This window comes from Ascaphus truei, chromosome 11 (assembly GCF_040206685.1).
Source record: "Ascaphus truei isolate aAscTru1 chromosome 11, aAscTru1.hap1, whole genome shotgun sequence".
Lineage (NCBI taxonomy): Eukaryota > Metazoa > Chordata > Amphibia > Anura > Ascaphidae > Ascaphus > Ascaphus truei.
In genome coordinates, this window is record NC_134493.1 from 46,596,604 (window position 1) to 46,611,489 (window position 14,886).

The 14,886-nt window shown below is 41.9% G+C and overlaps 1 protein-coding gene across 3 annotated transcripts in view; it reads left to right on the top strand.

Moving 5' to 3' along the window:
- The window catches only part of SYT17 (synaptotagmin 17), a 60,129-nt gene that overhangs the window by 26,784 nt on the left and 18,459 nt on the right, over positions 1-14,886 (top strand). For all 3 annotated transcript variants that reach the window (XM_075566063.1, XM_075566064.1, XM_075566065.1), the window contains one exon: positions 14,075-14,195. In XM_075566063.1, the coding sequence (XP_075422178.1) occupies positions 14,075-14,195 (121 nt within the window). The remainder of the gene's footprint in view (positions 1-14,074; positions 14,196-14,886) is intronic.

The window sequence follows — 14,886 nt, forward strand, 5'->3', positions numbered from 1 at the left end:
GTCCTCCTAGGGTATCAGTGATGTGAGTCTTGGCTGGGCACTCTTATCTGATAGAGAACACTCAAAAAAATCAGTGACTCAGGTCAAATAGACATCTACCTTCATTTTAAGGATGCAGACGTAATGCACCAAGGTTTCGGGGGAAATCCCTTCTTCAGGTGTAGAACACGAAACGTTGTCCATTATGTCTACATCATTAACAAAAAGCCTTTAAATGTCTATGTGACTTTCGAGGACTCCCGATACTGTTATCTATTAAAGTCGATGGAGCAATTTCTGCCGGGATCCTCGCTTTCTTGCCGGAGCACCAACCGCCATTTTGAAAGGAGAGGAGTGCGGCCGCCATGTTTGGATCCTTTGAAGTTCATACTTAGCTGATGGCGTCGGCATTGTAGATTAGACCTAATAACACATCTTGTCATGAGTCTGCCGTTGCAGATGAGATGTCCTCAATAGAATGGGAAGGAGGAACCACAGGAAATGTTCTTCCAGTCAGATGGCCTCCCCATTGTGCTTACATTACCGGCAGAAGATGTCCTGCTGGTCCTAGATAACTTGATTGAACATGGATAAATAATCTCTTTTCAATCCATCTAATGCACTGGCGGCCTTCTTGCTGTACTATGGAGTTAATGTCTGTTCTTTCCTGTTCTCAATTATACCCGATGCAGAAACCTCACAATATATTTCACTATGTTATTATAGCATTCAAAATATCCATAATCATACTTGGGTATTCGCCAACATTTAATTTTAATGCTTCTATGAAATATACGGCGAGACACAGCAGTGACTGCATTCACTTTGTATTACCCTGCTTCTTTGCTATATTTAATAGGTGAAATTGGCGTGTGTGTTATTTGTGAAAGAGTTTAACCATCAACGTGCCACCAAATTTGTCCCTCACCTCCCAAAAGTCCTCACACCCCACCCCAATTATTTGGGCCTCCACCAGGATTAATGTAAGGGTTTACACCTAGAGAGATCATGATCCCCTCCCTCAAAAATATACAAATTCCCATTTAGGAAACAGGACGGTAAAACATATCCGAGACCCAGGATAATTCCTTCCCAGGCACACAGTGTCAGTTAGAGCACGAACAGTGCTTATTCCATTTTTGATTTGATATAATAAGGATTACAGTGCTTATACTAAAAATATTACACATGCAGTAAAAAGGACCGTTTATAGAACAGAGAATAATACAAAAAAAACCTATACAATTGAGTCGTTGTGAATTTTGCATCACAACGGCTTGCTTGGAGTGTCACAAGGAGGACACACACTCACACTGTACCCCCAAAGATGGTCTACTTTTTGGATTTCAGACCTGAATCTTGTATCCGTTGGTCTGTGCCAGAATACCAGTTTCCTTTCTGTTCTGAAGGAAGCTACGTATAGTTTTATAGCCTTTGGTATTAGAAGAAAACTATTTTTTATTTCACGTTTAATCAGAGTGTACAAAAATCTCAATAACTCTCCCTCAGTAGCAGATTCATTCTACCGGCATCATATTCCAGGTAACTCCCCAAACGTATACATATGCAATGCGATAAGTTTATTTATTTTTTATCCCCGAGGGTGAAATAAATCAGTTTTTACCTGTCATAGTGTAATTCTATTAATGTTCTATGCTATGACGAGCGATATTAATCAGGTTATACAGTACATACTTAGAAGCAGGGACGCTGCTACAGATTGTATAGAACTGTAAATGTTTTAATTCATGTTAGCCTATGATGTATGTATGTATGTATGTTTTTATACATAGCGCCATTAATGTACATAGCGCTTCACAGCAGTAATACACGTGGTAATCATATAAATAACAAATAATACAAATAACAGATAATGGGGAGAAGCGCTTCAGACATAAAAGTAACATTAGGAAAAGGAGTCCCTGTCCGAAGAGCTTACAATCTAATTGGTAGGTAGCAAGAACGTACAGAGACCGTAGGAGGGCATTCTGGTAAGTGTGTTTGCAAGGGCCAAGGTTAATGTGGTTTATTTAGGTGTTAATTATCAGCCATGGAGCTTCCTTAAGCAGGTGCGTTTTAAGGTGGGTCTTAAATGTGGATAGAGAGGGAGCAAGTCGGGTGTTGAGGGGAAGGGCATTCCAGATGTGTGGGGCAGTCAGTGAGAAAGGTTTAAGGTGGGAGAGGGCTTTAGATACAAAAGGGGTAGAGAGAAGACAGCCTTGAGCAGAACGCAAGAGTCGGGATTGTGAATAGCGAGAAATTAGGGCTGAGTTGTAAGGAGGAGCAATAAAGAATATTTTATACCAGGGATGGCCAACTCCAGTCCTCACGGGCCACCAACAGGTCAGGTTTCCAGGATACCCCTGCTTCAGCACAGGTGGTTCAATCATGATATATGCTGAAGCAGGTATATCCTGAAAACCTGACCTGTTGGTGGTCATTGAGGACTGGAGTTGGCCACTTCTGTTCCATATGATCCTGCCCTTTGTGTAACCTTTTAGTGTCTGGTCTCAGTGAGGATTTTATATATCTCTTTGAAGTTACTCCGAACCAGATAAGCGTTTCTCACACTAACACATTTGGTTACGTGGGATAGCTTGTCCCGCCTCAGCTATCATTTAAATATAAACTTAAAAAAACCTTTGCCAAAAGGTTGATCCCTTGGTTGCGAAACTGCCCACAAAATGTAATCTTTTCATGGTTATATTATATCATGACAGAGAGGTATGATTCAGAACCTTGTTATTGCTTTAAAGCTGCAGTTCAAGCTGTTATTGTTAAAAAATATTTTTTTTTTTCCATTCAATGTGTGCATCAATACAATCTACATATTGATAAGTAATTAGCTAAGTTGCTGATCGATCCGTTCTCCTGTAATCGATCGCTAAAATTCGTCTGGGAGTTCGCTAAATGCATCTTGGGTCCTCTTCTGCTGCACTAACAGCCAATGTTCTGTGAGGAAGATCATGTGACCAGGCATGCACTAGATTCAATTGGTTCACTGCTAGAAAGGGCAGGGCTTAAAAGGTGATGCTGCTTCAGAAGGGGGAGGGGATGTGACTTTGTATATGGTTGCTCTACGAACAAAAATACCTGTTACATTAGAATACATTAAAAATGTGTTTGAAATGTTTTTTGTTTTTTTTTAAATGCTACAAGTATTTTCTTATAGCACAGAACTAATTTATTAAAAAAATACACATGTAGGATATTGCTTGAACTGCAGCTTTAACATAGATTTTTGTTTGGGCCTAATGCAACATAATAGAACAGAGTAATATACTTCATGTTTAGGGTGGTATTATAGAAATAAAACATGGTTGCAATGCAGACAGCACCAAGGTTGTATAGAAAATTGATCCATTTAACTAAAGAGGTGCAAGCCGGACTGCTAATCACCACCGGGGTCACCCTAAGATCAACAGGATTCACAAAGGAGAGTTGGAGCACTACTACAAAAAAACGATTGCTAGAGTGTGGGTCCAAAAAAATAAAGGTTTAATGGATCAGAGCATGGTTGACAAGAAAAACGAGCCCTCAGGCCCCCACCAACGCGTTTCGAGCTTCCGCTCTTTCTCAAGGTGTATAATGATCTGATTAAACCCCCTTACCTGATATACCGTCATTTTCCCGCCAATCGTCCTCACCAACCCGTCGCTTAGTCGCGTCACACGCCACGCGCCATGTCCCCAGGACGCGTCACGAGTACTGCGCCTCGCGCTGGGTAGGGTGGTGACGTCAGCGCGTCCATGAACAAACCAAACTTTATTGATATCCTAAATCTAACAAGACTAACATAAAACTAAAAAAACTTTATTAATATATTTAAACATAAAAGGATGAACACAATCTCCATTACTATAATATCAACATATAACAAACGTTTAAAAGAAAAAACTTTTAGAAAAAAGTCTTTTAGAAAAAAGTCTTAATAAACATATTAAAATCACTTAAATGTAAATATATGAATCCCATTCCCCACATACAATCAGAATATATTATTCTTTAATATATATATATCAAACTTATCGCTAGATTGTAATTAACTTTTATCACTAGATTACAGTAAAGATATATATATATATATATATACTAGTCACTAGTGTATAATAAATAAATAAATAAGTCCTACATATATATACATATATTGATTATAATAAAAATAGGGTTCATACATTCCAGATCATTTCTTTAACCAGTGTATAAACAGAAATTGAAAATGAGTATCTTTAGATGTAAGTATTTTACATTGTTATCCAATTACACAATGGCACTTCTTGATATTTTACTTATCTTTCACTATATAGGTATCAGATATACAAAAGATATAAATTATGACATTGCATTACAGTTGTGAAATCATGGGTTTACAGTAAATGTTAGTATATATTCTTTCTTATTTATTTGAGATATATAAGTAAAATATCAAGAAGTGCCATTGTGTAATTGGATAACAATGTAAAATACTTACATCTAAAGATACTCATTTTCAATTTCTTTTTTTCTAAAAGTTTTTTCTTTTAAACGTTTGTTATATGTTGATATTATAGTAATGGAGATTGTGTTCATCCTTTTATGTTTAAATATATTAATAAAGTTTTTTTAGTTTTATGTTAGTCTTGTTAGATTTAGGATATCAATAAAGTTTGGTTTGTTCATGGATGCGCTGATGTCACCACCCTACCCAGCGCGAGGCGCAGTACTCGTGACGCATCCTGGGGACATGGCGCGTGGCGTGTGACGCGACTAAGCGACGGGTTGGTGAGGACGATTGGCGGGAAAATTACGGTATATCAGGTAAGAGGGTTTAATCAGATCGTTTTACACCTTGAGAAAGAGCGGAAGCTCGAAACGCGTTGGTGGGGGCCTGAGGGCTCGTTTTTCTTGTCAACCATGCTCTGATCCATTAAACCTTTATTTTTTGGGACCCACACTCTAGCAATCGTTTTTTTGTAGTAGTGCTCCAACTCTCCTTTGTGGATCCTGTTGACTTCTATGGAGTACCGGCAGCACACACCTGCGAAGATCAAATCCCCTGAGGACCATCCTACAAACAAGTGAGTTATATTACTCAGGTTACACCGCATCATTCCCATTCAATGTATTTGGCTGGACACTAGCAGGTGTGAGTACTCACCATTCAAGAGGTGGTACTCTTCCAGTTTATTGATATCTAGTGGAATAGGTGTTCTTATTCTATAGGTGGTCACCCTTATATATGGGATACTTCGAGGATACAAGCTATGGCATTTATATCTTAATGAACTTGACAACCTTTGGGGTCTATGTTTAAGAGCACCACACAGCTTTTTTCTTTCTCACCCTAAGATCACACAGCACAGAAAAAAGTATTCTCTTGTAATGCACAAGAAGCAAAAGGTGACACTGTGTGAGTGCTCATTTGCATGCCATTACCCAGAATCCCTGTGGAAGCACTGTATTCTTAGAGATAATGGGGAAAGGCAGGGTTGCAGACCTGTCTGAGACGTGAGTGTGATCACGAGTCGTCGTTTTATTTGCTGTACACTGTACTGTACTTTGTGTCGGGTTAATAAAACATCACACACAAGTGACAAGATCGAGGTTTCCGGCCCAGTGGCCTTTTCTAGGCCGGTAATATAGATATTAATACATTTAGGCTTAAGTCTTTTCTTACAAACATTTGGTGTGTTTGATGGGCTCACGTGGGCAATGATATAAACTGTGCTTTACATCTAGCCACATTCAAAGTACCGTGAAATAATTCTTAAGATCAGTGTATGAAACCGGAGATGTGCACGTGTGCTTGAGGTCACCTGTTCCCTGACCGGAGATGTGCACGTGTGCTTGAGGTCACCTGTTCCCTGACCGGAGATGTGCACGTGTGCTTGAGGTCATCTATCCACTGAACGGAGATGTGGTTGAGGGCATCTATCCACTGACCGGAGACGTGCACGTGTGCTTGAGGTCACCTATCCACTGACGGGAGTTGTGCACGTGTGCTTGAGGTCATCTGTCCACTGACCTGAGATGCCATGCCAAACAAATAATACCGGCGAATATTTTTCATGTCCTCCATTTATCATTTTCATGTTAGTGTTTAGAAAAGTGCTCACAAGGGGAAAAACAGGATGGCTTTCATTTGAGCAAGATGCCAAGAGACGTAGGAAGGATCCGTTAATTGTTAATGAATTTGCAGCTAACTCCGATACACTTGAGAGGCATAACACTTTAACTAAAATACCCAGAGCCAAGAGGTATATCAGACCGGTTAGGATAAAAGTGTATTACATTTCTGTGCATCACACATTTCTGTGGGAACTAATTGATCTCTTTACCTTTTGGATTTTCAATGTAAGACCTACAGCTGTGAGGTGTCCTAATGATTGGAATCCGAGTGCTGACCCCTTGAGACCTTGATGAGATCGTTTTATCTATCTTTGCCTCAGACACTATAATAGGGTGTATGGGGTAGATCCACAGAGCTCTGTTTGTTACTTAAGTGCTAATGGGGATCTTCAATGCTCACTAACGCAGCATTAAGTGACCTTTCAGCTGTAACGAGCCCTTGCATTATTATAACGGACGTTAGTGCTAATGATAAAGAGGCGTTCTCTCTAATAGCGCAGATCCCCAGCGCTCCGTTATGATTACCGCGGGGATTTAACATTACGTTAGGTTAGAGATAAGGGCGTCGTTACGCCCATCCAGACTCTGAAATAAGTCTGTTAGGGGGACTAGATAAGTAAGACCACCATTAGGTGTGATTTAACAATCACATTGCTATTTACAGGGTTCTTTTTTTACTTTAATTAAATACCTATTCAATGTCTTGATGGTAGTAACGCCACCTTTGGGTGACGCCATGTTATTTGACCCTAAGTGAAGGGAGTCCAAACATGGAGAAAAGAAACTAGCGCAAAGCAATGCTAACTTAACATGGTGTTGAACCATGGCCGTTTATTTTTGGCACATATTTAGCTTGTGGATACCCATTAAACTGTGGAAAACTAACGGAAGTGACCTATTTAGTTACATTATTAGCCCAGATTTTTTGGTGCTTTGGCGAGGGAAGTTGTGCCTGTGACATTCCACATACAAAGCTATGTTACGTGGGAGGGGGGAAACGTATGAACAAATTCCCCAATCCGCTTCTCTTTCCTTTGCAGACATATTTATTAAACGGGGCTAGTCCATTAGGCACCTTACACTGCCGGAAGGTACCTTACAGCCTAATTACTTGAATGGACTACAAGGCGTTCTGTGTTACAGTGTATCAGCGCTTAGGAAAGTCAAGGATAAAAGTGTGTCCGCGGTTTTACAGCAGATAAGGACATGGGAAGACATGGTGAGGGCGAACTGGCTCTTATCTGTTGTACATTCGTTGTAAATAGGAGCTTGTGTCTCTTCTAGGAATATATTATACATGTTAATGTTTAATCGATGTACAGTATTGATCCCTAATTATAGGGTTGCCAGGTGTCCAGTATTGAACCGGACTGTACTGTATTTGCACACTCTGTTTGGCAAAAAATGAGAGGTAATACTGGACATGTATGTGTATACCGGTATTACCTCTCTGGGCGTGTATGTGTATACCGGTATTACCTCTCTGGGCGTGTATGTGTATACCGGTATTACCTCTCTGGGCGTGTATGTGTATACCGGTATTACCTCTCTGGGCGTGTATGTGTATACCGGTATTACCTCTCTGGGCGTGTATGTGTATGCCGGTATTACCTCTCTGGGCGTGTATGTGTATACCGGTATTACCTCTCTGGGCGTGTATGTGTATATCGGTATTACCTCTCTGGGCGTGTATGTGTATACCGGTATTACCTCTCTGGGCGTGTATGTGTATACTGGTATTACCTCTCTGGGTGTGTATGTGTATACCGGTATTACCTCTCTGGGCGTGTATGTGTATACCGGTATTACCTCTCTGGGCGTGTATGTGTATACCGGTATTACCTCTCTGGGCGTGTATGTGTATACCGGTATTACCTCTCTGGACATGTATGAGTATACCAGTATTACAACTCTGAACATGTATGTGTATACCGGTATTACCTTTCTGGATATAGTGACCTGACTGACTTGGGGGGCTGCGGGATTTCCTCGAGCAGGGAGAGAGCAGGGCTGTTGCTAGGGGGCTGGGCAGCTTCCACCATCCTGATTGGCTATTGCAGGGTAATGCAGTCAATCAGGAGGAGGTGTCAGGAGCCTGGGGGTGGAGCCAAGGAGAGGAGGAACCAGCATGGCGAGGTGTGCGTGTGTGTTGAGTGCGTTGCGCCTTTCACCATTGTGTCCAGTATTTTTGGGGAAGTCACCTGGCAACCCTTTCCCTATATATATTGTATTATAGCACATCTGCTGTGCTGTAATTTATATGTTAGTGACACTATTTAGATGTATATGTAATGCAATGGTTACATTTACTACATTTATGATTATCTTCCTTTAAGATTAATACATGTTAGCTCCCTTTTGGATTACTAAGGCCTTCAGGGGTTAACTTCGTGGGCCCACACAGAGTAACATCCCTTCCCCATCACATGGTGCTGGGGTGAAACAGCAGAGGTTAAAGCTGCAGTTCAGGCTCCCGTTTTTTTTTTAACTTCAATAGTTTCATGTGGGCAATCTCTACTTACCTAAAAAACTGCATAGCTGCCGGTTAATTCGTTCTCCGTCTATTGATCGGCAAAGTTTGGCGACATCTTTAAATATGGGGAATGTAAATCATTGCTATAGGAACAAGCATGCTTGTTAAAATAGAATACAAGAAAATTGGTCTTTCAAAGTTGTTGTTTTTAAAACAGAAAATGCTAAAAGTATTTTTTCTTACTACAGAACTGATTTATTAAAGGGGCACTACCAGTGCTGTAGAAAAGAGGAATTCTACAGGTAACATAATAATGATACATATAATTATACAGCCTCAGCACCTTCCTATCAGGCGGAGATGGGGGCAGGTATGGGAGCTGCGCAAACATGTGTAAAAGAGATACTAAAGCTGCTGTTTGAATGAATAAAGTTCCTGGTGCCCAGCATTGTGTACCAACGTCCAGCCTGACGCTGAATAATGTAATGCATCCTAAGTAGCCAATAATACAGACACCGATGTAAAGTCCCTAAGAGCCAGCCAGGGAGGGTTACAAACATATTTGATAGAAATCTGAAGACAGCATTTCCAATGTGGATTGGGATTTCCATATGTAACCCTCCCCTGTCCGGCTCCTAGGGAGATTACTTCAAATATCTCTTATCTAAAGGCTTCCCTCTGCTCTATAGCATCGATAGTACACCATCTCCTTTGGGCCCCTGTCGAGCCTTGTACTACTCTCTCTGAATGGAAGATATCTGGGGCGTTCCCTACTAGTACAGGAATGGATATCAATATAGGCAATTACTGAAACATGCGAAATAAGGCCGAAAAAAAACAATGTACAATACTGGCCAGAAATGTTTTGCTGCAGCTCAACCCGAAGGGGATCCTCCCGCGATCCTCATGCAGTGATTGGAAAAGATTTAGGGGAGCGCAAACCGTAGGAACGAAAAGGAATAAAATATACAAATGAATAAAAGCACGTAACCTTCAGATGTGCATAAAAAAGGAAGTACAGGCATACCCCGTATTAACGTACGCAGTGGGACCGGAGCATGTATGTAAAGCGAAAATGTACTTAAAGTGAAGCACTACCTTTTCCCCACTTTTCAATGCATGTACTGTACTGCAATCGTCATATACGTGCATAACTGATGTAAATAACGCATTTGTAACAGGCTCTATAGTCTCCCCGCTTGCGCACAGCTTCGGTACAGGTAGGGAGCCGGTATTGCTGTTCAGGATGTGATGACAGGCGCATGCGTGAGCTGCCGTTTGCCTATTGGGTGATATGTCCTTACTCGTGAGTGTACTTAAAGTGAGTGTCCTTAAACCGGGGTATGCCTGTAGTGCACGTATGTACAACGCGGAGGTGTGACTACGTGTGTACAATATGGTGCACTAAACAGTGCAAATGGAACGCAGTGGTGACTGGGGGGTATAATAATGATGATGATAGTGAGAACTTACACGGCCACGTGTAAGCTGATGCCCCAATGGGGTCCTTGTGTGTGCCTGTGACCTCTCCCTTGGGCAAGCTCTATCTCTCCCTTCACTCCCGGGGGATGTTTCAATGTGATTTGCAGATAAAAGTATCCCCGTATGCAGGATGGTAAACACGGCCACAAATGTATGTTAAAAAACAGTGTTTTATTAAAAAGAAATGTAAGCGCAGCAGCGGATTAACATGAGAGGCTTGACTCTGTCGGTGGGTGTAGCTGCTGGGATCGCCGTGCAGCAGTTTCTTCCCTGCTCCCGTGTTTGGTAAACAGAGCTGGAACAGGGCTGGTCTCGGAGAACTATGGAGGGCCGCCGTAGTCAATAAGAATATATCAATAACCTGTAGTCGTCTTCTAGTAAGTAGTTCTGGAACAGGGTAGCCTGGTGTTCATCCACAAAATAGTGGTGTTAACCAAAGGACTGGAGTATTATTCTTTTAACATAGCTTAAATAGCTTTACAGTAGGTCTAGATCCATTCATGGAGAGTAGAACGACATGGACACATCTGGAATCGGAGTGAGTGATACTCTATGCTGACCTCACTCAGATGTTTCCAGATACTTACCAGAGATGGGATACTGGACTTGATGTCCAGTGGTCTGACCGAGTATTGTCAGTTCTCATACTACATTCTCATACCATCCCGAGACAATGTCGTTATCATGTGTCACCATTTAAGAATTGAGCTGGCTACGTTTAATTCATTTTAGCAGCTGCAAGGTGTTATGGGTCTTGTAGACAACAATGTTGATAAATACATTCCCTTATGTATATATCAGAGGTGGCCCTTTGATAAGTTGACGCTTTTACTCCTCAGACATTTCTGTTGTTAGTTTAGCTCTATGACATCTTGCTGATCATATAATATTCCAGGACAATTGCTTCTTTATACCTCTTTTATCCTTCTGGGCCTGAGCATCAAAGCCCTGTGTGATTAAATGGCTCGATAAAACATGCCCAGTCATGTCCTGTTGTCTAATGTTAGCACACCTATCTGTCTGCTAAATGGCAATCAATTAAGTGGCCCCCAGGTGTAACAACCCACCGTGACTTCTCTTATAAAAAGATATTTGTATCATTCAGAAATTAATGTTACTTTTTACCCACCTCCATGCTCAGGGTTCGTGCAAGAGTATTCAGCGCACGTCACATGACCCGCGGCGTTATTTGACGTCACGTCTCCATGGCAACAGGCGTCATTTGATGTTGTGTTGCCATGGAGATGCGTGACTAAAGCCGAGTAAGTTTACAGAAGCCTCGCGCACTCAGCGCGGGACCTCTATAACCGCCGTGCCCCCCCAGAAAAGTCTTGCGCCCCCCAGTTTGTGCACCCCTGCCTTACTCTAGGGATGTATGCATGTATATCTTTATTTATATAGTACCATCCAGGTACATAGCGCGTCACAGTAATACACGTGACATAATAATATAACACATAGTGGGAATAAGCGCTTCAGACATGATAGTAACATTAGGAAAGAGACTCTCTGCCCCGAAGAGCTTGCAATCTAAGTGGAAAGTGGAGAGAACTTACAGAGACAGAAGGAAGGCATTTTGGTAAGTGCGTCTGCAAGGGGCAGGGTCCGTGCATATGAGATGTATAGTATCAGCCAGCGGAGCTATCCATATGCTTCGTTACAGACGTGTGTTGTATGATAGGTTGTAAAGGTGGAGATATATGCCAGGCGGATATTGAGGGGAAGGGTTTTCCAGAGACTTGTGGCAGTGAGTGAGAGGATTTAGGTGGGAGAGGGCTTTCGATACAAAAAGGGTAGACAGAAGAAGACATCCTTGAGGGGAACACAAGAGTTAGGCAGGTCTATAGCAAGAAATCAGCGCTGTAAGGAAGGGCAGAAGAGTGTAAAGCTTTAAAAGAGAGGAGGAGAATTGTGTAAGTGATACAGAGTTTAATGGGTAGAAGGGAAGGCAAACAAGAGAAGTATTAGCCTCACAGTGCGTGGGTAGAACAGCTTCTATCAATAGACAATGATGACATATTGACATAATTTATTTGGCTGCAACACACAACATTTCAACTTCTTTCTTTAATACCCTGCAGCTGTTTTGTCATGTTGTATACTAAAGTATCAGCAAATGGCTCTGTGGTGTGTGTAGGTGTTGTTCAGCTTGCCGGAACGGTTTCTGTTTCAATCATTACAAACAATGTGTTATTTCTGGATGAAATATTCCGAGCATTTTATCAGCACGTGGGACATTTTTATTATAGTGTGTATGAGTCATGCTTACAATTCATTGGTAGCAGTTTCTCATACTCACTGTAGGAAATCGATTTTTGACATTGTGGTCCCTATTTGGACACATATTTTCTGCTTAAAGATCACATGCATCATTAATGTTAGATTTAGTTAACACTCATCTGGTTGCATTTTCAGCACATTTGTTATTATAGCATATTTATATTGGAATATTGTTGTGTATTTTAGACCAGTAATTGCGTCCCAAATTCCTTTTGGGATGCAGCCTAAGGCTGCGCATATATTGGCGGCGGCAGTGACGTCAGGCTGTGGTCGCTGGAAAAATCAAATTGTGATGACTTCCAGCGGCGCGACCAAGCCGTAGCGCCGTCGTGCTTGCTATAAGCCCGCGCGACGGTGGCAGTGCACTTGTTTTGACATGATGCCGCACCGCTGGCACTATAAGCGCAGCCTTATTCTGCACATAAAGCATCTTTCTTTTATCCAAATGCCTTCATAAAGCTTAAGCTGTTTTTCCAGTGCTTGAGCACTGGGGTTGAGTACCCGGGCTTGAGAGCAAGAATGGAAAAAAGACCGCCCTGGATCACTGTCAACTTGTGGAGCTGGAGTTACCTGGCAGGTGTATAGAAAGATAGAATAAAAGACAGATAAATAAAGCCATGTTCCAGGAAGAAGCTAATGGGACACTTGCCAACTTACTCTGATAAACATCATGTGTGACAGATATATACAAGGAGCTAAAGCCCATTCATTTCCAAAGTCACGCTTTGTATGCACATGCATTTATTGACCTTTAAAGTGACCCTTATTGATTGCCAGGCAGTGCTTTTCCATAATATTGTTATTGACTATGCATTGTGCATTGTAAATAAGGAAGTAACAGGGTTGATGGAGAGCTGTGATTAAGCATCTGTAGAAAGATAACCTTTGTATAGTTAATCCTTTATTGCATACTATGTGTGGCCTTTTTTAGATTCCATAATACACCTGGGTTATGGTTGTATTATGGAATAATAAATTGTAATTTTTTCTTCGTTGATGTGTCCAGTGCTAGTATTATAACTTCTTAAAGAGGCAATCCAAGTGTCACCTTAAAAAAAACATTTATTGAAAACTAATTACCTAAGCTGACGATCAGTTAGTTCTCCCCGTGATCGATCAACAAAATCCTGCTTCCCCGGGTTCACTTAATGGCCGCCTTTCAGTTTCAATCAATTCTTCAGTCAGTGCAACTCAGCAGCTACAATGTATCCTTATATTACTAAGGTAACATTATCTATTGTTACAGTTTGCAGCTCAAACTTCTGGGAATATTGGCAACAAATTTATCACAAACAGGAAAGTGTTACAAAGATCTTGCACTGCTGGGGAGGTAGTCTAAACCTGCTATAGAAATCAAAGGATACTCATTATATAAAATCTAAGTAAAAATGGCATTAAGAGTTGAATAAAAACAAAACAAAGGTAGTAAGTATTTTCTAATACAGTACTATAGAACTGATTTATTTAAAAAACACATGTAGGATATTGCATGGATTGCTCCTTTAAGAGGTTATAGATTTTGATAGATGGATGGATAGATAGATGGATGGATGGATGGATGGATGGATGGATGGATGGATGGATGGATGGATGGATGGATGGATAGATGGATAGATAGATAGATAGATAGATAGATAGATAGATAGATAGACCATACGTGTTGTATGTTAGGTCTACACTTTTAACTAAAATTGGAGATTGTGAGAAATGTCTATTGATATGTATTTTTAATCCTGTCTTCTCTCATTTTAGAATGAAGTTGAGCTGGGAGAGCTTCTTCTGTCTCTTAATTATCTACCGAGTGCTGGCAGACTGAACGTGGATATTATTAGAGCTAAACAGCTTCTGCAGACAGATATGAGCCAAGGTTCTGGTAAGTTGTATGCTCTCTGAGCCTTACACTTCACACTTGGACATTTCTGTGGGTCGTGCATTACAAACATCACCAGTACGGCTGCTAGCTTCTTCAGGGCTCTACACACATTTATGTCTGATGGACTTTTCTTGCATGCTCAATCTTAAAGGCAGATCCATCAAGTGCCGCTGTGGCGGTCTGGCCTTAGGCTTTGCGGGGCCCAAGGCGGCATGCTGGATGAGCAGCCCTCCTCCGGCAGCATTGTGGCGCCATGTGATGCCACGTTGCCAAGGCAACACGATGCTGCAGGAGGCGGCCCGCTGCGGAGAAGGTAAGGGAACACACACACCACCCCCCACACTTAGCTCTCTGCCAGTCCGGAGGCCCCAGGCTCCCTCCTCTTCCTCCTCCTGTCGGCACCAGGATCCAACTTCCGACCGGAGGGAGGAGGTGGAGGAGGCGGGGGCCTTGCGCTCTCTCCTCCAGCTCCCAACACCGGTCAGGTGACAGTTGGAACCCGGCGCCGAGAGGGGCCCAAGGCGGCCATCGAATGCACGGGGCCCAAGGCGGCCATCTTGCTCACCTTGCCCTAAGGACCCGATCCAACGTTAACTCCTATTGACTTGAATGGGAGTTGACACTGGATCATTGAAGCTAACTGATACCGGGCAGGACTGGATGGATCTGCCACTTACTGTAGTGCTCTGAA